General features: G+C 41.5%; 1 protein-coding gene across 1 annotated transcript in view; it reads left to right on the forward strand.

Moving 5' to 3' along the window:
- The first annotated feature begins 433 nt into the window (after positions 1-433).
- Positions 434-26729, forward strand: part of LOC121532799 — a 28925-nt gene continuing 2629 nt past the window's right edge. The window contains exon 1 of the mRNA XM_041838591.2: positions 434-1095. Within this exon, the coding sequence (XP_041694525.1) occupies positions 702-1095 (394 nt within the window). The 5' untranslated portion in view covers positions 434-701. The remainder of the gene's footprint in view (positions 1096-26729) is intronic.

Below are 26729 nucleotides of genomic sequence, written 5' to 3' on the forward strand. Positions count from 1 at the left end.
AGTCACACAGTAGGTTATATCACGTACTTTCAGTCGCTCTTGCATACAAATGTTATTTCACGCGTGTTGGTTGAGGTCGTGAGGTAAATTCTGAAAAAGGTTTCTCTGCATGGAAATCAAAGTAATCTACCTGATGATGACACCGCATCTTTCCTATCAGTCAGTCAGTCAGTCAAGGGAGTTCTTATGGAATTAATTGCAAACGACCGAAGACATTTGACATATGTAAGGAAATAAAATAAATTACTATTTACCTAATTTGTATAATTCGCCTTTTCACCAGTGCATGCTAAATGAATACGTTTTTTATTGGATCTGAAAACTTTAACAATCGCTTTTATAGGCTAAATGTAGAATATAAGGCTATTTTATTTTTTGGGTACATCAGTTCTCTTAAATAATTCAGTCGACTCCTCTGACTGTGACGGTCGTGACCAATGATGGACCCTCGAGCTCAACGTGCCTCTAGTGACTGACACATCAGAAGAAGGAAATCTATTGGATTTATTACAAAACAACCACATCTGTCTTCACTAAAGACAGCAAGAAGTTTGATCAGTTGAGTGGAGTTTATTTCGTGATTATTTTTTTCGCATTTGATTTTTGTGTCTTGGTGACCTGGCTGTCATTACGCGGTATTGATGGACACACACACGTTGTTGTTGCTGCCGGACCCCTCGCAGTGATATTTAGTAGACATCATGTTTCTATGCAACACAAGTGCAATCAAAGACTGGAGCTATTTCCTCTCTCAGATCCTGCCTCTGATCAACAAGACGTCTGGCTTGGTCCATCAGGGCCTCATCTACGAAGCGGAGGTGGCCACCACCACCATGGTGACTGCTCTGGAGCCGGACCTGAGCGGGATAAGCGCCAGTCACCCGCCGCTGAACTCGAATCACACCTCTGGGATGGAACATATCTTTCAGTACTCGGAGAGTGACCTTTTGTATACGGACAACAGGACGCCAGCCCGGGACTCCATCCCGCTGCCCAAGGCCGTGCTCTACCTTGTTTGCGCGGCGCTAGTGGTGGTTGCGGTGGTATATGCTATAGTGGGACACCTGGTCAAGGATCTGGTTACAGAGTTTGTAGGTATGTGTCAATAGTTAGTGCTCTGATAAGATGTGTGTGTGTGCGCGTGTGTGTGTGAGTGAGTCATCATGTGAGGGGGACGTGTGTCGGGCTGGTCAGCATATTAGGGGCTATCATTAGTTTGCAACTTTTGGACCTCAGCTTCAGTGCTTTGACGAATGAAAAAGTTGGAACTGAAACACACATTAGTTAATATTGTGATAGTGTTAGTTTAGGATGCAATATTGCACTGTTTATAAAGGTAATTCTCTTTTCAATTGGTCAATGCGCAGATATAAAGTACATGCTCTTTTTAAACAGCAATTTCCACATAATTGAATCCGATAATAATGCTCTTTCTACCAGCGATAGAATGTCGTTTATTCTAATGGCCTGTACAGCGCAGCCTTTACCGCCTCAGCCTTACTTTAGATACTGGGGAGTTTGACCTTGGTGAAAAACAGAGTTTTCCCTCATAGATTAATTGTTCAATTCAGAAAATGATTTTGAAGAGGAAGACAACATAATGTTTGACCTTTATGGGAGAAAAATAGACAGACTGACGGACAGATGGACGGACATCTTATCCTTACTGTCCCCTGTGTCAACAATATTTGTGTGTTTGATAACATATCATGCCATAATTTATTGCAAGATTTATTTATTTATTTAAAATATATCTTTAAGGTCTTTTCTGACTTTATCGAACCGATAGATAGAGGATGACAGTGGGGAAAAGACAGAGGTTGTGTTGAAGGGCAGTAGGCCGGGTAGGAACCTGAAGCTGCCTTATTACTGCTAGACCAGCCAAGCCACTATATACAGTCGTGGTCAAAAGTTTTGAGAATGACACATTCTGCTGCCTCAGTTTTTATGATGGCAATTTGCATATACTCCAGAATATTATGAAGAGTGATCAGATGAATTGCAATTAATTGCAAAGTCCCTCTTTGCCATGAAAATGAACTTAATCCCCCAAAACATTTCCACTGCATTTCAACCCTGCCACAAAAGGACCAGCTGACATCATGTCAGTGATTCTCTCGTTAACACAGGTGAGAGTGTTGACGAGGACAAAGCTGGAGATCTGATTGAGTTAGAATAACAAACTGGAAGCTTTAAAAGGAGGGTGGTGCTTGAAATCATTGTTCTTCCTCTGTTAACCATGGTTATCTGCAAGGAAACACGTGCCGTCATCATTGCTTTGCACAAAAACAGCTTTACAGGCAAAGATATTTCTGCTAGTAAGATTGCACCTAAATCAACCATTTATCGTATCATCAAGAACTTCAAGGAGAGAGGTTCAATTGTTGTGAAGAAGGCTTCAGGGCGCCCAAGAAAGTCCAGCAAGGGCCATGACCGTCTCCTAAAGTTGAATCAGCTGCGGGATCGAGGCAGAGCTTGCTCAGGAATGGCAGCAGGCAGATGTGAGTGCATCTGCCCGCACAGTGAGGTGAAGATGTTTGGAGGATGGCCTGGTGTCAAGAAGGGCAGTGAGGAAGCCACTTCACTCCAGGAAAAACATCAGGGACAGACTGATATTCTGCAAAAGGTACAGGGATTGGACTGCTGAGGACTGGGGTAAAGTCATTTTCTCTGATGAATCCCCTTTCCGATTGTTTGGGGCATCCGGAAAAAAGCTTGTCCGGAGAAGACAAGGTGAGCGCTACCATCAGTCCTATGTTATACCAACAGTAAAGCATCCTGAAACCATTCATGTGTGGGGTTGCTTCTCAGCCAAGGGAGTGGGCTCACTCACAATTTTGCCTAAGAACACAGCCATGAATAAAGAATGGTACCAACACATCCCCCGAGAGCAACTTCTCCCAACCATCCAAGAACAGTTTGGTGATGAACAATGCCTTTTCCAGCATGATGGAGCACCTTGCCATAAGGCAAAAGTGATAACTAAGTGGCTCGGGGAACAAAACATCGACATTTTGGGTCCATGGCCAGGAAACTCCCCAGACCTTAATCCCATTGAGAACTTGTGGTCAATCCTCAGGAGGCAGGTGGACAAACAAAAACCCACAAATTCTGACAAACTCCAAGCATTGATTATGCAAGAATGGGCTGCCATCAGTCAGGATGTGGCCCAGAAGTTAATTGACACAATGCCAGGGCGGATTTCAGAGGTCTTGAAAAAGAAGGGTCAACACAGCAAATATTGACTCTTTGCATAAACTTAATGTAATTGTCAATAAAAGCCTTTGACACTTATGGAATGCTTGTAATTATACTTCAGTATACCATAGTAACATCTGACAAAAATATCTAAAAACACTGAAGCAGCGAACTTTGTGAAGACCAATACTTGTGTCATTCTCAAAACTTTTGACCACGACTGTACACACACACACACGTTCTCTGTAGGCAGTGAACCAGGTAGAAATGGCGACGTGGAACAGCGAGTGTCTTACTGAAGCACTTACCATGCCCCAGAGATTCACCTCTCTCTCTCTCTCTCTCTCTCTCTCTCTCTCTCTCTCTCTCTCTCTCTCTCTCTCTCTCTCTATCTATCTATCTATCTCTCTAGCTACCCCTCCCTCTATCCCTCCCTCTACCCTTCCCCCTTCCCTTCCTCTGCTTCGTCTGGGTGTGTTTGGGTTATGTTCCTAAGGTTTACATGTGAAGATTGTGCGGCGGTGAGGCTGTTGTGACAGCTGTTTCTAACATCTCCGGAGCAGCATGAAAAGGCTCTCTGTCCCTGGGTTCTGGAACAATGTGAGGATATTCCAAAGCAATGCACCACATATTGGGCAAGAAGACACAAGGCTTTCAGAACTTTCAAACATACAGATCTAGATAAAATTGGCAACATATTATTTTATTTGGATAATAATCTTTCAACTTAAATATGGATTAGCAATAGCGCAATAGGAGAGTATGTTTATTGTCTTTTCCTTGGTCATTTCCATCCTAGTCCTTTATTGCCAGAGACTAGAGCTTAGGCTCATGTGGTACATGTGGTGACATAAACATATACTGTAGCTAACCACAAGTATTTGCAAAATAGACTGTTGATGATGTTGTTTGACTAATTACTTAATTAACTACATAATTTGATATAGAAGGCAAACTGAGCAGCCACTTATGGTCTGCTGTGATTACTTATAAAACACCACACAGCCCTCAGCAATATCTCAACAGAACATACCAATGAGTAGAGCTTTGTCATTTATTTTGTAAGAAAATATCCCCTCCCATGCAAACCAAAATTGGTTCTGTCAAAGTTCCCAGAACATTCGTTAGGTCGAGCAAATGTTCTCATAACAGAAAAACTGTCCAGTCGTGCTGATGACTATAGAATGTTTGTATAAAACATTTGCCTGATGTTGCAAGAATGTTCCTAGAACATATTTAATCTGTTCTTTAAAGGTTCCCAAATGTTTCATTAGGTTGTGGGAATAGGCTGGTTGGAACATTATGGGGACATCACAAAATATATGTTCCCAAAACACAAAAACTGTCCAGCTGTGCGGATTATTCTTCAATGTTTATTTTATGGTGCAAAAAACATTAACCTGATGTTGCAAGATAGTTCCCAGAACACATTTCGTCAGTTCTTTAAAGGTTCCCAGAATGTGTCTTTAGGTTGTGGGAACATTGTGGGGATATCCCAAAACACAGTGCTGATATTGAGATAATGTTTGTATCAGGGTGCACAAAACATACCTTTGATGTTGCAAGAATGTTGACAGAACAGCCTTTCTGAGTTCTTTAAAGGTTCCCATTACATGTAATTAAGTTGTGGGAACAGTGTGGGTACAGTACAAGAGATATGTTCCTAAAACACAAAATACGCTCAGTTGTGATGACATTGATGCAATGTTTAAGTTAGGTTGCACAGGACATTCCTATAATGTTGTAAGAATGTTGATAGAACACCTGGTCTAAGTTCTTTAAAGGTTCCCAGAACATTTAATTAAGTTATGGGAATTGTCTGGGATGTTGCAAGAACATTCCCACAATGTTACACAATTTTATGACGTTCATAGCATATTTCTTTTAAGTTTTAACATAATATTCCATTGATGTATGCGGAATATACATTTTACATTGTCTTGGAGGTACTCAGAACATTTTGAAAAGTTTATATTTAAGTTTTACCTAATATTACCACAACATTCTCATCATGCAAATTAATAGCTCCTTAAAGCAGATTGGAATACATTCCTCTCATGTTACTTTCCAGATATAATGGCAATTTTCATTAGAGGACTGTATTGTAGGGGATATTGAGACACATGGCATTTTTATTTAGTTCATAGCATTTAATCATACAAACCAATATTTTTTTACACTTCTTATGTTGACGAACTGCACATTAATTAATAGCATTTAATCAAACAAACACATCTTTATGTTATGTTGACAATTTGCACATGTGGGGTTTGAACACGCAATGCTTGGTTCCCAAGCCAGGTCTTTTATTCTCTGCGCAACCTGGGAAGCTCACCTATATCATTATTTTCAGTATATAGCCATGGCAGTATGGTCAATCAGTAATTCAATGCTGCATTTTTAGCCTTCTTAGACATACAGTAGCTAACCCAGGGAAATACTGGTAACTGGGTTATTCACCCTCACTTCACCCATCCTCTTTATATGCTGCGTACATCTGGGCCCATATTTACATTACAAGATATCCAAGACCATGCGTGCTGATCTAGGATCACTTTTGTTTTTCAGATCATGAAAAATATGACACGGGGGACCATATCAAGCATCATAAAGTAGGAATTATATTGGGTGCGTTTTTGAAAGTTGAACAATCAATTTTTACACAATGTTTTATTGTTTACAGTTAGTCTGAACTCTGCATTTCAGACTGGATTTATACATCTGGATGAAATAAAGACTTCCTTTCTTTACGTAAATTATATCTGAGCCTCAATTTCAGAGTCGTTTTCAAAAGAAACATGGATAAAGAACATGTGGGCTTGAACCTGCAATCTTCAGCTTTGCACCCAGACCACTAACCCACCGCACCACCTGATGTGGTAGAACAGGGTCTTTTCCAGTCTAACTATGGTCAATCAGGACACAAAACAGAACTTCGGAGTTCTTAAAATGTTCCCATCCTCTTCATATGCTGTGTACTTGTAACACAGTATTTTAGGATTTTCTTTCTTCATCACGGGTTGAAAGTCTTATACAATGTGATTTTAGTTGGATAGAGCTTCCTTTAAAGGATAACTGTCAACCCCAATTGCAGCCTTTGCCCAACCTATTCAACAACAAAAAAATGCATTCAGGTGAGAAGTTGTGGGTGTGGGGTATTGCTCATAAATATTAATCTTGGGGGTGGGTAAACGTAGTTGTACCTGATCCCAACACTTTCTCACTAAAGCATACTTACCAGAAGTCCACTGGCACACTCTGACAATAACATTATGTGCATCGTGAGCAAACATGGTTCTGGACAGTCAGCTCACTGTGTTAAGGTGATGAGTTCCTTACATCTATCGCCACATGCGGTGTAAGTTAGAATCACCCATGGGGTGCCCAATTTGTTTTTGAAATGTGGACTTACATTTATTGCGGTATTGTGTTGGGAAGAAAAGTACAATCACCACCTTGAAAATGAAGATTAGGGACTCAATTCAATCCAACCCGCATTGCGGTATTTATGCAGTAGCTCTTTTTCAAACTATTTTTTAACTCACACATTGGTCTTGGGTACTGTATAAAAACCTATAACTACTACCAGGGCGACCCCTCTCACAGGTATGCTTTCACTTTTCAGAATTAGAAGTGTGTGGGCATGGGATTGATATTGTAAATAAAGGATTTGGAAGGAAAAAAATATATCTCACAAATATTGAACTATGAGCCAACAGTCCTAGCGGACTGAGCCACCAATCAGTCATAACAATTGGGAAAAAATACAACGAGTTGACATAATACCACTGTCATCGATTTCTTGTTACGATGGATGTAGCTACGAATATAAACATATAATCCTAATAGCCTACATGTTTTTTTCTTCGTAAAAGCCCAAAGATGTTTATGAAACGGTAAGCAAAAACGCTGAATTTGGTCATATGCGGAATTGTGCTTTACTGCCTTTTGAATTTTGTGTAATGTCAGTAGTCTAGTCAAGGAAGCATATTGCAATATATACTGTGCAAAAATATGAACGCAAAATGTAAAGTATTGGTCCCATGTTTCATGAGCTGAAATAAAAGATCCCAGAAAAGTAAAAAATATACAGTGGGGAGAACAAGTATTTGATACACTGCCAATTTTGCAGGTTTTCCTACTTACAAAGCATGTAGAGGTCTGTAATTTTTTTATCATAGGTACACTTCAACTGTGAGAGACGGAATCTAAAACAAAAATCCAGAAAATCACATTGTATGATTTTTAAGTAATTAATTTGCATTTTATTGCATGACATAAGTATTTGATACATCAGAAAAGCAGAACTTAATATTTGGTATAGAAACATTTAGAAACATTTGTTTGTTCCTGTAGGTCTTGACCAGGTTTGCACACACTGCAGCAGGGATTTTGGCCTACTCCTCCATACAGACCTTCTCCAGATCCTTCAGGTTTCGGGGCTGTCGCTGGGCAATACAGACATTCAGCTCCCTCCAAATATTTTCTATTGGGTTCAGGTCTGGAGACTGGCTAGGCCACTCCAGGAACTTGAGATGCTTCTTACGGAGCCACTCCTTAGTTGCCCTGGCTGTGTGTTTCGGGTCGTTGTCATGCTGGAAGACCCAGACACGACCCATCTTCAATGCTCTTACTGAGGGAAGGAGGTTGTTGGCCAAGATCTCACGATACATGGCCCCATCCATCCTCCCCTCAATACGGTGCAGTCGTCCTGTCCCCTTTGCAGAAAAGCATCCCCAAGGAATGATGTTTCCACCTCCATGCTTCACGGTTGGGATGGTGTTCTTGGGGTTGTACTCATCCTTCTTCTTCCTCCAAACACGGCGAGTGGAGTTTAGACCAAAAAGCTATATTTTTGTCTCATCAGACCACATGACCTTCTCCCATTCCTCCTCTGGATCATCCAGATGGTCATTGGCAAACTTCAGATGGGCCTGGACATGCGCTGGCTTGAGCAGGGGGACCTTGTGTGCGCTGCAGGATTTTAATCCATGACGGCGTAGTGTGTTACTAATGGTTTTCTTTGAGACTGTGGTCCCAGCTCTCTTCAGGTCATTGACCAGGTCCTGCTGTGTAGTTCTGGGCTGATCCCTCACCTTCCTCATGATCATTGATGCCCCACGAGGTGAGATCTTGCATGGAGCCCCAGACAGAGGGTGATTGACCGTCATCTTGAACTTCTTCCATTTTCTAATAATTGCGCCAACAGTTGTTGCCTTCTCACCAAGCTGCTTGCCTATTGTCCTGTAGCCCATCCCAGCCTTGTGCAGGTCTACAATTTTATCCCTGATGTCCTTACACAGCTCTCGGGTCTTGGCCATTGTGGAGAGGTTGGAGTCTGTTTGATTGAGTGTGTGGACAGGTGTCTTTTATATAGGTATCGAGTTCAAACAGGTGCAGTTAATACAGGTAATGAGTGGAGAACAGGAGGGTTTCTTAAAGAAAAACGAACAGGTCTGTGAGAGCCGGAATTCTTACTGGTTGGTAGTTGATCAAATACTTATGTCATGCAATAAAATGCAAATTAATTACTTAAAAATCATACAATGTGATTTTCTGGATTTTTGTTTTAGATTCCGTCTCTCACAGTTGAAGTGTACCTATAATAAAAATTACAGACCTCTACATGCTTTGTAAGTAGGAAAACCTGCAAAATCGGCAGTGTATCAAATACTTGTTCTCCCCACTGTATATACACTACCAGTCAAAAGTTTTAGAACACCTACTCATTCAAGGGTTTTTCTTTATTTTTACTATTTTCTACATTGTAGAATAATAGTGAAGACATCAAAACTATGAAATAACACATATGGAATCAGGTAGCAACCAAAAAAGTGTTAAACAAATCAAAATATATTTTATATTTGAGATTCTTCAAATAGCCACCCTTTGCCTTGATGACAGCTTTGCACACTCTTGGCATTCTCTCAACCAGCTTCACCTGGAATGCTTTTCCAACAGTCTTGAAGGAGTTCCCACATACAGTGGGGAAAAAAAGTATTTAGTCAGCCACCAATTGTGCAAGTTCTCCCACTTAAAAAGATGAGAGAGGCCTGTAATTTTCATCATAGGTACACCTCAACTATGACAGACAAATTGAGAAAACAAATTCCAGAAAATCACATTGTAGGATTTTTTATGAATTTATTTGCAAATTATGGTGGAAAATAAGTATTTGGTCACCTACAAACAAGCAAGATTTCTGGCTCTCATAGACCTGTAACTTCTTCTTTAAGAGGCTCTTCTGTCCTCCACTCGTTACCTGTATTAATGGCACCTGTTTGAACTTGTTATCAGTATAAAAGACACCTGTCCACAACCTCAAACAGTCACACTCCAAACTCCACTATGGCCAAGACCAAAGAGCTGTCAAAGGACACCAGAAACAAAATTGTAGACCTGCACCAGGCTGGGAAGACTGAATCTGCAATAGGTAAGCAGCTTGGTTTGAAGAAATCAACTGTGGGAGCAAATATTAGGAAATGGAAGACATACAAGACCACTGATAATCTCCCTCGATCTGGGGCTCCACGCAAGATCTCACCCTGTGGGGTCAAAATGATCACAAGAACGGTGAGCAAAAATCCCAGAACCACACGGGGGACCTAGTGAATGACCTGCAGAGAGCTGGGACCAAAGTAACAATGCCTACCATCAGTAACACACTACGCCGCCAGGGACTCAAATCATGCAGTGCCAGAGCGTGTCCCCCTGCTTAAGCCAGTACATTTCCAGGCCCGTCTGAAGTTTGCTAGAGTGCATTTGGATGATCCAGAAGAGGATTGGGAGAATGTCATATGGTCAGATGAAACCAAAATAGAACTTTTTGGTAAAAACTCAACTCGTCGTGTTTGGAGGACAAAGAATGCTGAGTTGCATCCAAAGAACACCATACCTACTGTGAAGCATGGGGGTGGAAACATCATGCTTTGGGGCTGTTTTTCTGCAAAGGACCAGGACGACTGATTCGTGTAAAGGAAAGAATGAATGGGGCCATGTATCGTGAGATTTTGAGTGAAAACCTCCTTCCATCAGCAAGGGCATTGAAGATGAAACGTGGCTGGGTCTTTCAGCATGACAATGATCCCAAACACACCGCCCGGGCAACGAAGGAGTGGCTTCGTAAGAAGCATTTCAAGGTCCTGGAGTGGCCTAGCCAGTCTCCAGATCTCAACCCCATAGAAAATCTTTGGAGGGGAGTTGAAAGTCCGTGTTGCCCAGCGACAGCCCCAAAACATCACTGCTCTAGAGGAGATCTGCATGGAGGAATGGGCCAAAATACCAGCAACAGTGTATGAAAACCTTGTGAAGACATACAGAAAACATTTGACCTGTGTCATTGCCAACAAAGGGTATATAACAAAGTATTGAGAAACTTTTGTTATTGACCAAATACTTATTTTCCACCATAATTTGCAAATAAATTCATAAAAAATCCTACAATGTGATTTTCTGGATTTTCTTTCTCATTTTGTCTGTCATAGTTGACGTGTACCTATGATGAAATGTACAGGCCTCTCTCATCTTTTTAAGTGGGAGAACTTGCACAATTGGTGGCTGACTAAATACTTTTTTGCCCCACTGTATGCTGAGCACTTGTTGGCTGCTTTTCCTTCACTCTGCGGTCCGTCTCATCCCAAACCATCTCAATTTTGTTGAGGTCGGGGGATTGTGGAGGCCAGGTCATCTGATGCAGCACTCCATCACTCTCCTTCTTGGTCAAATAGCCCTTACACAGCCTGGAGGTGCCACACCTGTCAGGTGACATCCCTGTTAGTGAGCATTTCTCCTTTGCCAAGATAATCCATCCACCTGACAGGTGTGGCAATTCAAGAAGCTGATTAAACAGCATGATGATTACACAGGTGCACCTTGTGCTGGGGACAATAAAAGGCCACTCGAAAATGTGCAGTTTCGTCACACAACACAATGCCACAGATGTCTCAAGTTTTGAGGGAGCATGCAATTGGCATGGTGACTGCAGGAATGTCCACCAGAGCTGTTGCCAGATAATTGAATGTTCATTTCTCTACCATAAGCCACCTCCAACGCCGTTTTAGAGAATTTGGCAGTACGTCCAACCGGCCTCACAACCGCAGACCACGTGTAACCACGCCAGCCCAGGACATCCACATCCGGCTTCTTCACCTGCGGGATCTTCTGAGACCAGCCACCCGGACAGCTGATGAAACGGAGGAGTATTTCTGCCTGTAATAAAGCCCTTTAGTGGGGAAAAACTCATTCTGATTGGCTGGGCCTGGCTCCCCAGTGGGTGTCTGATCCAACCATAAATTCATACATTCTGCCTCTGGTCTGAGAGGATGGAAGTTCAATATGTAGCTAGATGTAGTAGGCTAATGTTAACCAGATGGCTAATCGTTGCCCATGAAAGGAAGTTGGGCTAGCGAGCAAGCATTTTAGCCAGGTAGCCTAGGACAACAAAAACTAAAAGCGTGTACTGTATGACAGAGTCATAGACCGTTTCGGCAAGATGAAAGAGAGGAGGATGACATTGGCGTTTCTCTACAAGTAGGGTGAGCCAACATGTTTTCTTTTCTACTAACGCACACACAGACACACACACACACACACACACACACACACACACACACACACACACACACACACACACACACACACACACACACACACACACACACACACACACACACACACACACACACACACACACACACACACACACAGAAATCAGTACCATGGACAGCCATATGATTTTTAGCTTACGTTGATTGGACCAAATTGTTTTGGTAACCTTTTGGTTATCACTGTATTAGACTAAGCATAGGTGATTTGATGATGTTGAAATGTTGAAGTTGAAATGGTGCTGGAATAGTGGAGGCAGCTCCTGTTTTCTTTGTGACTTGGGGTAACTCTCCGGTGTTCGTTTAGTCGTCTGAAAATGTCGGAAACATGAACTTGATTGACCATCCTGTAGGTCATGTAACATGCAATATGCTTTATCGACTCCACCAGACAGATGTTGCTCTCCGGTTTTGTGATGAAACAAAGGTGTGGTAGAATTTATTCTGCCACTGTGTCTTCTTATTGTCTCAGCCTTAGGCCTATATACAGTATGACGGTGGCAAAGGCATATGAACTAACAGGTTATAGAGCAAACAACGCAATTATCACAACACATAGGTAGCTATATTGCTTCTTTTCCTGGCTTGGCTTCGCCAGTGATTTTACCCACACACTATTACTGATTAGATTTACTCTTCTTGTCCTAAATATTTTTACTTGGAATAAACTGAAAGCTATTTGTCCCAGAATGACATGCTAGCTAGTGATAAAGCTATCTGCTCCTGTTAGCTTGCAATTGTTCTACTTGTTGTAACTAACTAGCTAATTAGCAAGGTAGCTACATTACTAAGGTTGCTGTGTTCTAAGTTGGGAGTCATTTTACAGCTTGCATTGATGGTATCACGTTTCTATAACTAAATAGTTCGATTCCAAATAAATACAAAATACTTTACCTGATAGCAGTTTGTCAGACGGAGATCTCGCTCAAGATGATATCAGCTGTCTACTACTGTATCTTAGATACGGATAAAGTGATTGGCAGACGTGATCAGCAGAGATAGTACCGTGGATAGTACACAAGCTTTGATTGGTTTACAGTTTAGTACTCGGCTAGCAAACATAAAAGTAAGTATTTTGAAAAGATGTGCAATAATTGACATTGCCAACAAACAGAAATGTGTTCAGAAGAAATAAATATGCACAATATGTAAAATCCAGCTCCTCCCTCGACAGAGATCAATCATCTCGAAAACTAAAGCAGATAGCTTGCTACGGCCTACCACCTACTTCCTCTGGGGACCGCTTTGGTAAAAGATAATTGACAATTGCTTTTTCTTTATAAAAACACATGTTATTTCATGAATTCTTTACTTTACACTAAGTTAATGAATTATGTATTTACATAGCTGCCTTCATGGTTTGCCTGTCTATCTGTCTGTCTGTCTGCCTGTCTGTCTTTTTGTTTGTTTGTCTGTCTGTCTGTCTGTCTGCGTTATACTCATGGGCAGTGTCTCTCTCTGTGCTTTCTTCATGGGCTGTCTTCAGGGGCTGTCTGTTTGTCTGTCTGTATGGGCTTTCTTCAGGGGCTTTATGTCTGTAAATGACAGAAACATGTCAAACCTCAGAGGAAAGGAGGAGAGGGACACTGTCAAGGTGTTTTCAACAGCCAGTCGGCTGCGATATTTCGATTTTGTTGCAACAAGAGAGGAGAAGCTGGTCTCTCATAAGTAGGTAGAATGAAAGGAGATTGACGTCTTCACTGCCATCTCGCTGAGTTGCGGGTATTCTCTGCTGCTGAACAGCCAGAATGTGGAAAGGCGCATCTCATTAAAACGAGCGTGCAGGCCTTGGTCACAGGACAGCTCCGATAGTTTATCCTCAAGAACTGAGAGAGTAAGTATAAAGCCTTCAGTAACTCTCGTTGTCTGTGAAATGATTGTGCCTTGGAAGAGATGGAAACTGGCACAACATACCAAAAAAGTAGAATGCAAGGCTACAGTGCCTTCAGAAAGAATTCACACTCCTTATAATATAATAATAATAATATGCCATTTAGCAGACGCTTTTATCCAAAGCGACTTACAGTCATGCGTGCATACATTTTTTTTTTTTTTTGTGTATGGGTGGTCCCGGGGATCGAACCCACTACCTTGGCGTTACAAGCGCCGTGCTCTACCAGCTGAGCTACAGAGGACCACTCCTCCTTGACATTTTCCACATTTTGTTGTGTTACAGCCTGAATTTAAAATGGATAGAATTGTCTGTTTTTTTTGTCACTGGCCTACACACAATACCCCATAATGTCAAAGTGGAATTATGTTTTTCGAATTTTTTACAAATTAATTGAAAATGAAAAGCTGAAATGTCAATAAGTATCAACCCCTTTGTTATGGCAAGCCTAAATAAGTTCAGAGACTAAAGTTCAGGAGTAAACATTTGCTTAACAAGTCACATAATAAGTTGCATGGACTCACTCAGAAATAATAGTGTTTAACTCTGTACCCCACACATACAATTATCTGTAAGGTCCCTCAGTCGAGCTGTGAATTTCAAACACAGATTCAACCACAAAGACCAACAGTGGCGGTCGGTGACGTTTAAGATGAGGGAGGAATTTTTTTTTATTGCTATTACAGCATATTGGATGACTGTCATTCATATTCAATTCACCCAGCTTATTGTAACATCGATAGGTTTAGGCTACAACATGATACTTTAATTTTCCCTATACCCATCATGAGCTTGCTACAACCTAGCCTATGAATGAAAGTTTACAACATAGGTGCACAGGTCTAGAGAACAATGACAGGTGACAGTGACACATTCAATACCGCCTTGCACACACTTGCCTGCTTCTAGTTGATCTAGAGTGTAATCGTTAGTCCAACAGTTGAAAACAAGAGTTTCTATTGGACAAATTCAAGTATGTTTATCCCTGTTTCGTTCCGTTTGCTTCCATTTAAGAAACGTTTTTCAACAGAATTGGCGGAATGAATACACCCCTGATTACATGCAAACACAGTTCACTTTCGTAACAGCCACATACTAATTCCTTCTCACATCTACACGCTCTCCTCCTCTCACGTTTTCCCTTCGCTTGTGGACTTCAGTGCACAACATAGCAGCTGTTTGTGACCAGGCAAAAAAAACTTTCCAAGCCAAACCTTCATATCATAACCGCTAACCACTACACACAGCCTACATCATTGTCACCATATTAGCTAACATCATAGTCAACATAGCTACTAGAACTAATGCATTATTTTTTATTTATTTATTTAACCTTTATTTAACCAGGAAGGGCTCATTGAGATTTAAAATCTCTTTTTCAAGAGCGTCCTGGCCAAGATAGGCAGCACCAAGTCATTACAAAAAATTACAGACAGACAACATAAAAACTACAAGTAATCTAGTAAAAACCATTCATGAATTCATAAGAGTATAACAATATCAAAAACAGCAAATTAAAAACATTGACAGGTCAGGGAATCAGCCTCAAAATTCTTCATCAGAGATTTAAAAACACCAATCGGGACAAGTTCTTCCAGTTTAAAATTATTTTGTAAGGTGTTCCAAGACGATGGCGCAGAGTACATAAAAGACCTTTTACCAAATTCAGTTCGGACATTTGGAACAGTTAGCAGGATAAAGTCCAGTGAACGAAGAGAGTACCCACCACATTTCTGAACAATAAAAATGCCCAAATAAAAAGGTAGTAAACCCAAAATGGCTTTGTAAATAAAAGTATACCAGTGACTGAGCCTACGAGTGACTAGAGAAGGCCAGCCAACCCTGGTATACAAAGTACAGTGGTGCGTAAGGGTTTTGCAGTTTAAAATAAATCTCAAAGTACCATGATAAAGAGTGTCAATTGATCTCAAACACTGAGCGGAAGCATTCATATATAAAATATCCCCATAGTCTAGTAAAGGCATAAATGTAGCTGATACTAGCCTCCTTCTGGCTTCAAAAGAAAAACAGGCCTTATTCCTGAAATAAAATCCATTACAATTAGTAAATCCATTACAATCATGCAGTACAGTGTACAGTCAGCAAGAAGTTTAGCAGTTACACCGGCGGGCCCCGGTGGCAATAAATTAATAAAACCAAAAGCTTACCTTGACTTGGAAGAGTTCCAGTGTTGGATAGCCATAGCCAGCTAGCTAACATAGAATCTGTTTGAGCCAGGTGATTGAGTAGGCTAAACTAGCTAGCTGCATTCACTAGCTAAGTGAAAAAAATACAATGAAATATAGTATCTCTCTCTCTCTTGCGTCTCCTTCATTTTTAAAGATATTAATTTGTTCAAAACTGTTCAACTATTGTGTTTCTCTCTCTTTCAGTCAACTACTCGCCACATTCTATGCACTGCAGTGCTAGCTAGTTGTAGCTTATGCTTTCAGTACTAGATTAATTCTCTGATACTTTGATTGGGTGGACAACATGTCAGTTCATGCTACAAGAGCTCTGATAGGTTGTAAGACGTCCTCCGGAAGTTGTCATAATTACTGTGTAAGTCTATGGAAGGGGGTGAACACCATGAGGCTCTTAGGTTTCATACTGAAGTCAATGTACTCAGAGGAGGACGGAAATGTAGCTACACCATGGTGCTACCCTACAGAGTGCTGTTGAGTCTACTGTAGACCTTCATTGCAAAACAGCGAGGTTTAATCAATTATTTGGTGATGTGAATATATTTAGCATAGTTTTATCTAAAAAAACAAAAAACTATTTTAATTTTTATGAAATTGACTGAGGAGGATGGTCCTCCCCTTCCTCCTCTGATGAGCCTTCACTGTTTTCCAAAGCCTTGCAAAGAAGGGCACCTATTGGTAGATGGGTAAAAAAAAAAAAGAAGCAGAATATCAGTTTGAGCATGCTGTTATTAATTACACATTGGATGGTGTATCAATACACCAAGTCACTACAAAGATACAGGCGTCCTTCCTAACACAGTTGCCAGAGAGGAAGGAAACCGCTCAGGGATTCCACCATGAGGCCAATGGTGAATTTAATACAGTTACAGAGTTTAATGGCTGTGATAGGAAAAACTGAGGATGGAGCAACAACATTGTAGTTACTCCACAATACTAACCTAATTGACACGTGAAAAGAAGGAAGCTTGTACAGAATACAAATATTCCAAAACATGCATCCTGTTTGCAACAAGGCAATAAAGTAATACTGCAACAACTGTGGCAAAGCAATTCACATTTAGTCCTGAATACAAAGTGTTATGTTTGGGGCAAATCCAGTACAACACATTACTGAGTACCACTCTCATATTTTCAAGCATAGTGGTGGCTGCATCATGTTATGGGTAAGCATGTAATCCTTAAGGACCGGGGAGTTTTTCAGGATAAAAAAGAAATGGAATGAAGCTCAGCACAGGCAAAATCCTAGAGGAAAACCTGGTTCAGTCTGCTTTCCACAAAACACTGGGAGATCAATTCACCTTTCTAAAACACAAGGCCAAATCTACACTAGAGTTGCTTACCAAGGCAGTGAAAGTTTTGGAGTGGCCGAGTTACAGTTTTGACTTAAATCTACTTGAAAATGATCAACAACCAATCTGAAGAATGTTGAAAAGAATAATGGGCAAATGTTGCACAATCCAGATGTGGAAAGCTCTTAGAGACTTACCCAGAAAGACTCACAGTTCACAGACTCACTGCCAAAGGTGCTTTTATAAAGTATAGACTCGGGGGTGTGAATACTTATCCAAATGAGATATTTCTGTATTTAATTTTCAATACATTTGCAAACATTTCTAAAAACATGTTTTCACTTTGTCATTGTGGGGTATAGTGTGTAGATGGGTGAGAAAAACATATATTTAATATATTTTGAATTCAGGCTGTAACACAACCTATAAGTCAAGGGGTATGAATACTTTCTGAAGACACTGTATGTAAAGTTAAATAAATACATGACTATAGTAAGTGCATAGGTGCCAAATAAAGTAACAAGGTTGAAGTTTCCATCTTAAATCAGCAAAATAAATCAGGCGATGTCTGTGAAAATTTCTGTGAAACTGTGTATGTTTAACTTGTGGATTACTTGTGGATTTTGAAAAGGAAGAAAATTAACTCAAGATGTGTCAATTTGTTTGTGTGGATGCCATTTTAAAAACAATGCAGATATTGGAGCAAACCTATTTTGGGTTAAGACAAGTAACTATGAGTAAGGGCAAACATCATGATGAGCTTGCAAGATGAGTTTGAATAAAACATCCGATTAACACTTCACATTTATAACGGTTGGTTTTTACTAATAAATAACCAAATCATTGATGGATCAATAGATGAAATAAATGCATGTCTCTTGTCTGCCCTTGCAAGCCAGTTGGCATACGTGTCATCCCACTCCCACATCTGATTGGTCGGTTCCCACAAACTGTAAACCGGCATACGCGTCATCACACTCCCTCATCAGATTTGTCGAGTAGGCGGGCCTTCTGACTTTGTGGCTGTGATAACTAGTGACGACCCATCATTGCTGAGGCAAGTCTGACATATCACACAGACCGGTTTTGGCAGGAAGCTGCTATTTGAAACAAAGGATCGTACTTACGAGTGAATGGGCAATCATTTTTTGCCTCAGGTTCATTTGTTGGGTCCACTTCTTTCACATTAAAATATGAATCTAGTCGCTTCTGTTTAGAGCAAGACATGGCTAATGGCTGTTTGGTTAGCTAACAGGGAGCGCGAGACAGCATGCAGGCTGCGCAGCAGGGCTAGCTTGTGTGTGCGTTTGGTGTAGCCAAAGACATTTATAACTAACCCAAGATAGTTAATTTTTGTCGTTTACAGTGGGAGCAAATGAAGCATAGTGGGCAGAACAAGCAAGGAGTTGGGCAAAACCAAGCACGAGCTAGAGAGATCCTATTGGCGTGTTGTAGCATGTATTTGCATATTTCCGTTAGGGAACGCCTCCTCTGTGAAGTGTGTGTGTACACAAACTCAATTCGACCTTGCACTCCTTCTAAACAACACATTTTTTGGCAAAGTGTCAAGTTTATAAACCATAGTGCTCTGTGTTCGTAACAGATTTTAGTTTTGGGAATATACATTTTTGAGATCAGATGTTTAATCGATGAGAAAGTTAGCAGAATATCGGCCCAGTTTCACCTAGTTCCATCCTCTCCCACTACCCGCAACTGGACTTCCTCTCACAGCCATATTTGGTGGTGAGAAAACATTCTAAAACGGATGCTTCAACTTTATAGCCCCTGTGATGTGTCAGGGTTTCCCCTTCTGTCTGTGATGAAGCTGTACTTTGTCATGGCAACACAATTTGTTTACGCCAGCATGCATAGTTCAGCTCATTGCACAAATAGGCGTATAAATAACATTTAATCAAGTCAAACATGCCGCGGACAAAAATAAATAATCATATTCAAGACAAATATGCCGCGGACTGACACCCATTCCTCCACGGGCCGGCACCGGTCCGCGGTCTGGGTTTTGAGAAAGGCTGCGCTACATAACGATTAAGTGCATCGGCGACGTCGTCCACACAGTGACCGTAAGTACATATCCCAACCAGAAGCCATGGATTACAGGCAACATCCGCACTGAGCTAAAGGCTAGAGCTGCCGCTGTCAAGGAGCAGGACGCTAATCCGGAAGCTTATAAGAAGTCCCGCTACGCCCTCCGACGAACCATCAAACAGGCAAAGCATCAATACAGGACTAAGATCGAATCCTACTACACCGGCTCTGACGCTCGTCGGATGTGGCTGGGCTGGCAAACTATCACATATTATAAAGGGAAACCCAGCCGAGAGCTGCCCAGTAACGCCAGCGTACCAGATGATATATGAACGTTTTGAGGCACGCAATACTGAACTATGTGTGAGAGCACCAGCTGTTCAGGATGACTGTATGATAACGGTTTCAGTAGCCAATGTGAGTAAGACCTTTAACCCCCTAGAGTTGATTGATGCAAAAAAATAATCTGTCAATTTAAGCTAGAGATATCTTTCTTTTTGCATTGGATGCATCTCAATCCACCGTATCCGCCGATGTTGCACTTCCGCATCTGCGGTGAAAGGTGGCAGAGCCAGAGTGGTGTTTGTCAGACCATGAGACATCGGTCATATCACTAAAACGTCTGTAGCGTCCAAATGGCTTGACCTACAAAAAAGTGTCACAGGACTCGTCTGAAGGTAACCGGTACAGGTAAAAAAAAAATGAATGGAAAGTATGACGGTAGTTTTGAGTCACCCCAAAAACAGGTTAAATATGTGTAAAAATAACAAAATATATTTTCTGAGCTTTCTTATATCTCCTAGATATAGGACAAACACTTCAAAACCTTGTTTCTTAAGATTTATATTTTTCTTTGCCATCTATGAATGTGTTATTCAATGCATTTCTCTGGGCTATAGTAGTAAAGGCCAAATTCAATATTTAATCCCAAAAAAATATATACATACCTGAAGAGGTCCTGAAATTCAAAATCAAATATCTAAATTATCCATAGTATGACCATCTTAAAACAATTCCATTTGTCAACTTAGAACACCTACGTGAGAATTCTGTTAATTGACTACAGCTCAGCGTTCAACACCATAGTGCCCTCCAAGCTCATCACTTAGCTAAGGAGCCTGGGACTGAACATTTCCCTCTGCAACTGGATCCTGGACTTCCTGACGGGCCACCCCCAGGTGGTGAGGGTAGGCAACAACACATCTGCCATGCTGACCCACAACACGGGGGCCCCTCAGGGCTGCGTTCTCAGTTCCCTGCTGTACTCCCTGTTCACATTTTACATTACATTTTAGTCATTTAGCAGACGCTCTTATCCAGAGCGACTTACAATATTATTATTTTTTATTAATTTTTTATACTGGCCCCACCGTGGGAATCAAACCCACAACCCTGGCGTTGCAAACGCCACGCTCTACCAACTGAGCTACATCCCTGCTGGCCATTCCCTCCCCTACCCTGGACAACGCTGGGCCAATTGTGCGCCGCCCCATGGGTCTCCCGGTCGCGGCCGGCTACGACAGAGCCTGGATTTGAACCAGGATCTCTAGTGGCACAGCTAGCACTGCGATGCAGTGCCTTAGACCACTGCGCCACTCTAAGTGGCCGCACATGACTCCAACACCATCATTAAGTTTGCTGACGACACGACGGTGGTAGGCCTGATCACCGATGACAATGAGACAGCCTATAGGGAGGAGGTCAGAGACCTGGCAGTGTGGTGTCAGGATAACAACCTCTCCCTGAACGTGGGCAAGACAAAGGACCTTATCATGTACTACAAGAAACAGAGGGCCGAACACGCACCCATTCACATCTTAATGTGTTGTGAAAAGTGTTGTGAAATGTAATGTCATGTAATATTTGTTATTGTACAGTGGGGGAAAAAAGTATTTAGTCAGCCACCAATTGTGCAAGTTCTCCCACTTAAAAAGATGAGAGAGGCCTGTAATTTTCATCATAGGTACACGTCAACTATGACAGACAAATTGAGAACATTTTTTCCAGACAATCACATTGTAGGATTTTTTATGAATTTATTTGCAAATTATGGTGGAAAATAAGTATTTGGTCACCTACAAACAAGCAAGATTTCTGGCTCTCACAGACCTGTAACTTCTTCTTTAAGAGGCTCCTCTGTCCTCCACTGCGTTACCTGTATTAATGGCACCTGTTTGAACTTGTTATCAGTATAAAAGACACCTGTCCACAACCTCAAACAGTCACACTCCAAACTCCACTATGGCCAAGACCAAAGAGCTGTCAAAGGACACCAGAAACAAAATTGTAGACCTGCACCAGGCTGGGAAGACTGAATCTGCAATAGGTAAGCAGCTTGGTTTGAATAAATCAACTGTGGGAGCAATTATTAGGAAATGGAAGACATACAAGACCACTGATAATCTCCCTCGATCTGGGACTCCACGCAAGATCTCACCCCGTGGGGTCAAAATGATCACAAGAATGGTGAGCAAAAATCCCAAAACCACACGGGGGGACCTAGTGAATGACCTGCAGAGAGCTGGGACCAAAGTAACAAAGCCTACCATCAGTAACACACTACGCCGCCAGGGACTCAAATCCTGCAGTGACAGACGTGTCCCCCTGCTTAAGCCAGTACATGTCCAGGCCCGTCTGAAGTTTGCTAGAGTGCATTTGGATGATCCAGAAGAGGATTGGGAGAATGTCATATGGTCAGATGAAACCAAAATAGAACTTTTGGGTAAAAACTCAAGTCGTCGTGTTTGGAGGACAAAGAATTCTGAGTTGCATCCAAAGAACACCATACCTACTGTGAAGCATGGGGGTGGAAACATCATGCTTTGGGGCTGTTTTTCTGCAAAGGGACCAGGACGACTGATCCGTGTAAAGGAAAGAATGAATGGGGCCATGTATCGTGAGATTTCGAGTGAAAACCTCCTTCCATCAGCAAGGGCATTGAAGATGAAACGTGGCTCGGTCTTTCAGCATGACAATGATCCCAAACACACCGCCCAGGCAACGAAGGAGTGGCTTCGTAAGAAGCATTTCAAGGTCCTGGAGTGGCCTAGCCAGTCTCCAGATCTCAACCCCATAGAAAATCTTTGGAGGGAGTTGAAAGTCCGTGTTGCCCAGCGACAGCCCCAAAACATCACTGCTCTAGAGGAGATCTGCATGGAGGAATGGGCCAAAATACCAGCAACAGTGTGTGAAAACCTTGTGAAGACTTACAGAAAACGTTTGACCTGTGTCATTGCCAACAAAGGGTATATAACAAAGTATTGAGAAACTTTTGTTATTGACCAAATACTTATTTTCCACCATAATTTGCAAATAAATTCATTAAAAATCCTACAATGTGATTTTCTAGATTTTTTTTCTCATTTTGTCTGTCATAGTTGATGTGTACCTATGATGAAAATTACAGGCCTCTCTCATCTTTTTAAGTGGGAGAACTTGCACAATTGGTGGCTGACTAAATACTTTTTTTCCCCACTGTATATAACTGCTTAATGTTGCTGGACCCCAGGAAGAGTAGCTGCTGCCTTGGCAACAGCTTATGGGGATCCTTAATAAATACAATTACAAATACATCGATATGGCTGTAGTGGAACGGGTCGAGAGTTTCAAGTTCCTCTGTGTCCACATCACTAAGGACCTATCATGGTCCAAACACACAAACACAGTTGTGAAGAGGGCACGACAACGCCTCTTCCCCCTCAGGAAGCTGAAAAGATTTTGCATGGGCCCTCAGATCCTCAAAGATCTACAGCTGCACCATTGAGAGCATCTTGACTGGCTGCATCACTACTTGGTATGGCAACTGCTCGGTATCCAACCGCAAGGCGCTACAGAGGGTAGTGCGTACGGCCCAGTACATGACTGGGGCCGAACTCCCTGCCATCTAGGACCTCTATACCATGCGGTGTCAGAGGAAGGCCCTAAAAATTGTCAAAGAATCTAGCCACCCAAGTCACAGACTGTTCACTCTGCTACCGCATGGCAAGCGGTACCAGAGCGCCAAGTCTGGGACCAAAAGGCTCCTGAACTGCTCCTTCCCCCAAGCCATAGACTGCTGAACAGTTAATCAAATGGCTACCCGGACTATTTACATTGACCCCCAAATATTAATTTTCACAAAGTCTGCTGCCTCAGTTTTGATGATGTCAATTTGCATGTACTCCAGAATGTCATGAAGAGTGATCAGATGAATTGTAATTAATTGCAAAATCCCTCTTTGCCATGAAAAAGAACTTAATCCCAAAAAACATTTCCACTGCATTTCAACCCTGCCATAAAAGGACCAACTGACATCATGTCAGTGATTCTCTTGTTAACACAGGTGAGAGTGTTGACAAGGACAAGGCTGGAGATCACTCTGTCATGCTGATTGAGTTAGAATAACAGACTGGAAGCTTTAAAAGGAGGGTGGTGCTTGAAATCATTGTTCTTCCTCTATTAACCATGGTTACCTGCAAGGAAACACGTGCCGTCATCATTGCTTTGCACAAAAAGGGCTTCACAGGCAAGGATATTGCTACAAGTAAGATTGCACCTAAATCAACCATTTATCGGATCATCAAGAACTTCAAGGACAGAGGTTCAATTGTTGTGAAGAAGGCTTCAGGGCGCCCAAGAAAGTCCAGCAAGCACCAGGACCGTCTCCTAAAGTTGATTCAGCTGCGGGATCGGGGCACCACCAGTGCAGAGCTTGCTCAGGAATGGCAGCAGGCAGGTGTGAGTGCATCTGCACGCACAGTGAGGTGAAGATGTTTGGAGGATGGCCTGGCATCAGGGACAGACTGATATTCTGCAAAAGGTACAGGGATTGGATTGCTGAGGACTGGGGTAAAGTCATTTTCTCTGATGAATCCCCTTTCCGATTGTTTGGGGCATCCGGAAAACACCTTGTCCGGAGAAGACAAGGTGAGCTCTACCATCAGTCCTGTGTCATGCCAACAGTAAAGCATCCTGAGACCATTCATGTGTGGGGTTGCTTCTCAGCCAAGGGAGTGGGCTCACTCACAATTTTGCCTAAGAACACAGCCATGAATAAAGAATGGTACCAACAAATCCTCCGAATGCAACTTCTCCCAACCATCCAATAACAGTTTGGTGACGACCAATGCCTTTTCCAGCATGATGGAGCACCTTGCCATAAGGCAAAAGTGATAACTAAGTGGCTTGGGGAACAAAACATCAACATTTTGGGTCCATTGCCAGGAAACTCCCCAGACCTTAATCCCATTGAGAACTTGTGGTCAATCCTCAAGAGGCGGGTGGACAAACCAAAACCCGCAAATTCTGACAAACTCCAAGCATTGATTATGCAAGAATGGGCTGCCATCAGTCAGGATGTGGCCCAGAAGTTAATTGACAGCATGCCAGGGCGGATTGCAGAGGTCTTGAAAAAGAAGGGTCAACACTGCAAATATTGACTCTTTGCATAAACTTAATGTAATTGTCAATAAAAGCCTTTGACACTCATGGAATGCTTGTAATTATACTTCAGTATACCATAGTACCATCTGACAAAATAATCTCATAACACTGAAGCAGCGAACTTTGTGAAGACCAATACCTCGTACCCCTGCACATTGACTCGGTACTGGTCATCCTTGTATATGGCCTCATTATTGTTATTTTATTGTGTTACTATTTATTTATTTTTGAGCAAATATTTGTCTTACTTTTTATGGGCTCGTAAGTAAACACTTCACAGTAAAGACTACACCTGTTGTATTCGGCGCATGTGACCAATTACATTTGATTTGATTTGAATATTATATTAAACCTAAACCAAACATGCTATGAACGTCATAAAAATGTACTTATTTGGAAATTGTGGAACATGATGCAACATGGTGGGAATGTTCTGTCCAGCCTTCGTGAATATCACAAGAATATTCTTGCAACATCCCAGACAACTCCCATAACTTAATGAAATGTTCTGGGAACCTTTAAAGAACTTAGACCAGGTGTTCTGTCAACATTCTTACAACAATATTGGAATGTCCTGTTCAACCTAACATAAACATTGTGTGAAAATCATCACAACTGAGCATATTTTGTGTTTTGGGAACCTATCTCTTTGAATGTACCTACACTGTTCTCACAACCTAATTAAATGTTCTGGGAACCTTTAAAGAACTCAGAAAGGCTGTTCTGTCAACATTCTTGCAACATCAAAGGAATCTTTTGTGCATCCTAATTGTAGGAGCCAATTTAGGATTTTTCCTAACTTTGTAGTATAAGATAAATGTATTGGTTTACTTCATTACATTTTTTTGTTACAATAGGCTAAATTATTTCAGTTGTCTCATGCTTTTTTGTAATTGGATACTGTCACTTTAAGAGATGATGCAACGGCTGGTGCTACCTCTAATTTGGGCTCTTGGGTTTTACATGTTCGAATGCTAGTTGTAACTGTCACTTTTTGTCAGTTGTAGGCTGGGGACCCATACCGTGTCCTCTTTGTGGAAATAATTGTACTTACCTGAAGATATTTACCTTGAGTTTACCTTAAAAGCTGTGGATACCTTTACATACTGGAATCCTGTGGAATAAAGTTATTTACTTTTTTACTTTTTTACTATGTCTGAGTCTGTGGTCGTTTAACTAGAGTGAGTGATGCACGTCTACCATACAGCCTCAAGATAAGCTATCGCTGCCCCTACACTGATTCAAACATTATCTGAATGTCAGCACAACTGGACAGTTCTCTTTTCGTATCCCCACAATGTTTCCACAACCTAAATAAATGTTTTAGGAACTTTTAAAGAACACAAAAGAACGTGTTCTGTGAACGTTCTTGTAGCATTAGGTGAATGTTTTTTTGCACCCTAAAAGAAACATTGTATAATCACCCGCACAACTGGACAGTTTTTGTGTATTGAGAACATATCTTTTGAATCTTTTGTGATGTACCCAAAATGTTTCCACCAAACTGTACTCACAACCTAATGAAACATTCTGGGAACCTTTAAAGAACAGACTCTACTTGCAACATCAGGCGAATGTTTTATACAAATATTTTATAATCATCAGCACGACTGGACAGTTTTTGTGTTATGAAAACATTTGCTGCAACCTAGCGAATGTTCTGGGAACTTTAATGGAACCAATTTTGGTTTGCTGGGAAAACATTACTGCTAAATTGTGATATTACATTACCTGGAAACTTAATGAGAACCTTTTATGGAATGTTCTATGGTGCTTGTTAAATGTTGTGCACAACATTTTAGTGAATGTTAGGAGAACATTCCAAGGATATTTCATTTAAAATGTTAAATGGGATGTTATCATCCAAATCCTAGATAAAACCCTATCTAGAACTTAATGAGAATCGTAATTAATGTTCTGGGAACGTTCCCGGTTTGCTGGGTATGCTAAAGCAAGGGCAAATACCCTACAGCACATCCTAACAGTATATCAGACGTGTGTGTGTGTGCGTGCGTGTGTGTGTGTGTGTGGTGCGTGTGCATGTGTACATGCATGTTCAAGTGTGTGGGACCGC

The sequence above is a fragment of the Coregonus clupeaformis genome, chromosome 20, assembly GCF_020615455.1.
Source record: "Coregonus clupeaformis isolate EN_2021a chromosome 20, ASM2061545v1, whole genome shotgun sequence".
Taxonomy (NCBI): domain Eukaryota; kingdom Metazoa; phylum Chordata; class Actinopteri; order Salmoniformes; family Salmonidae; genus Coregonus; species Coregonus clupeaformis.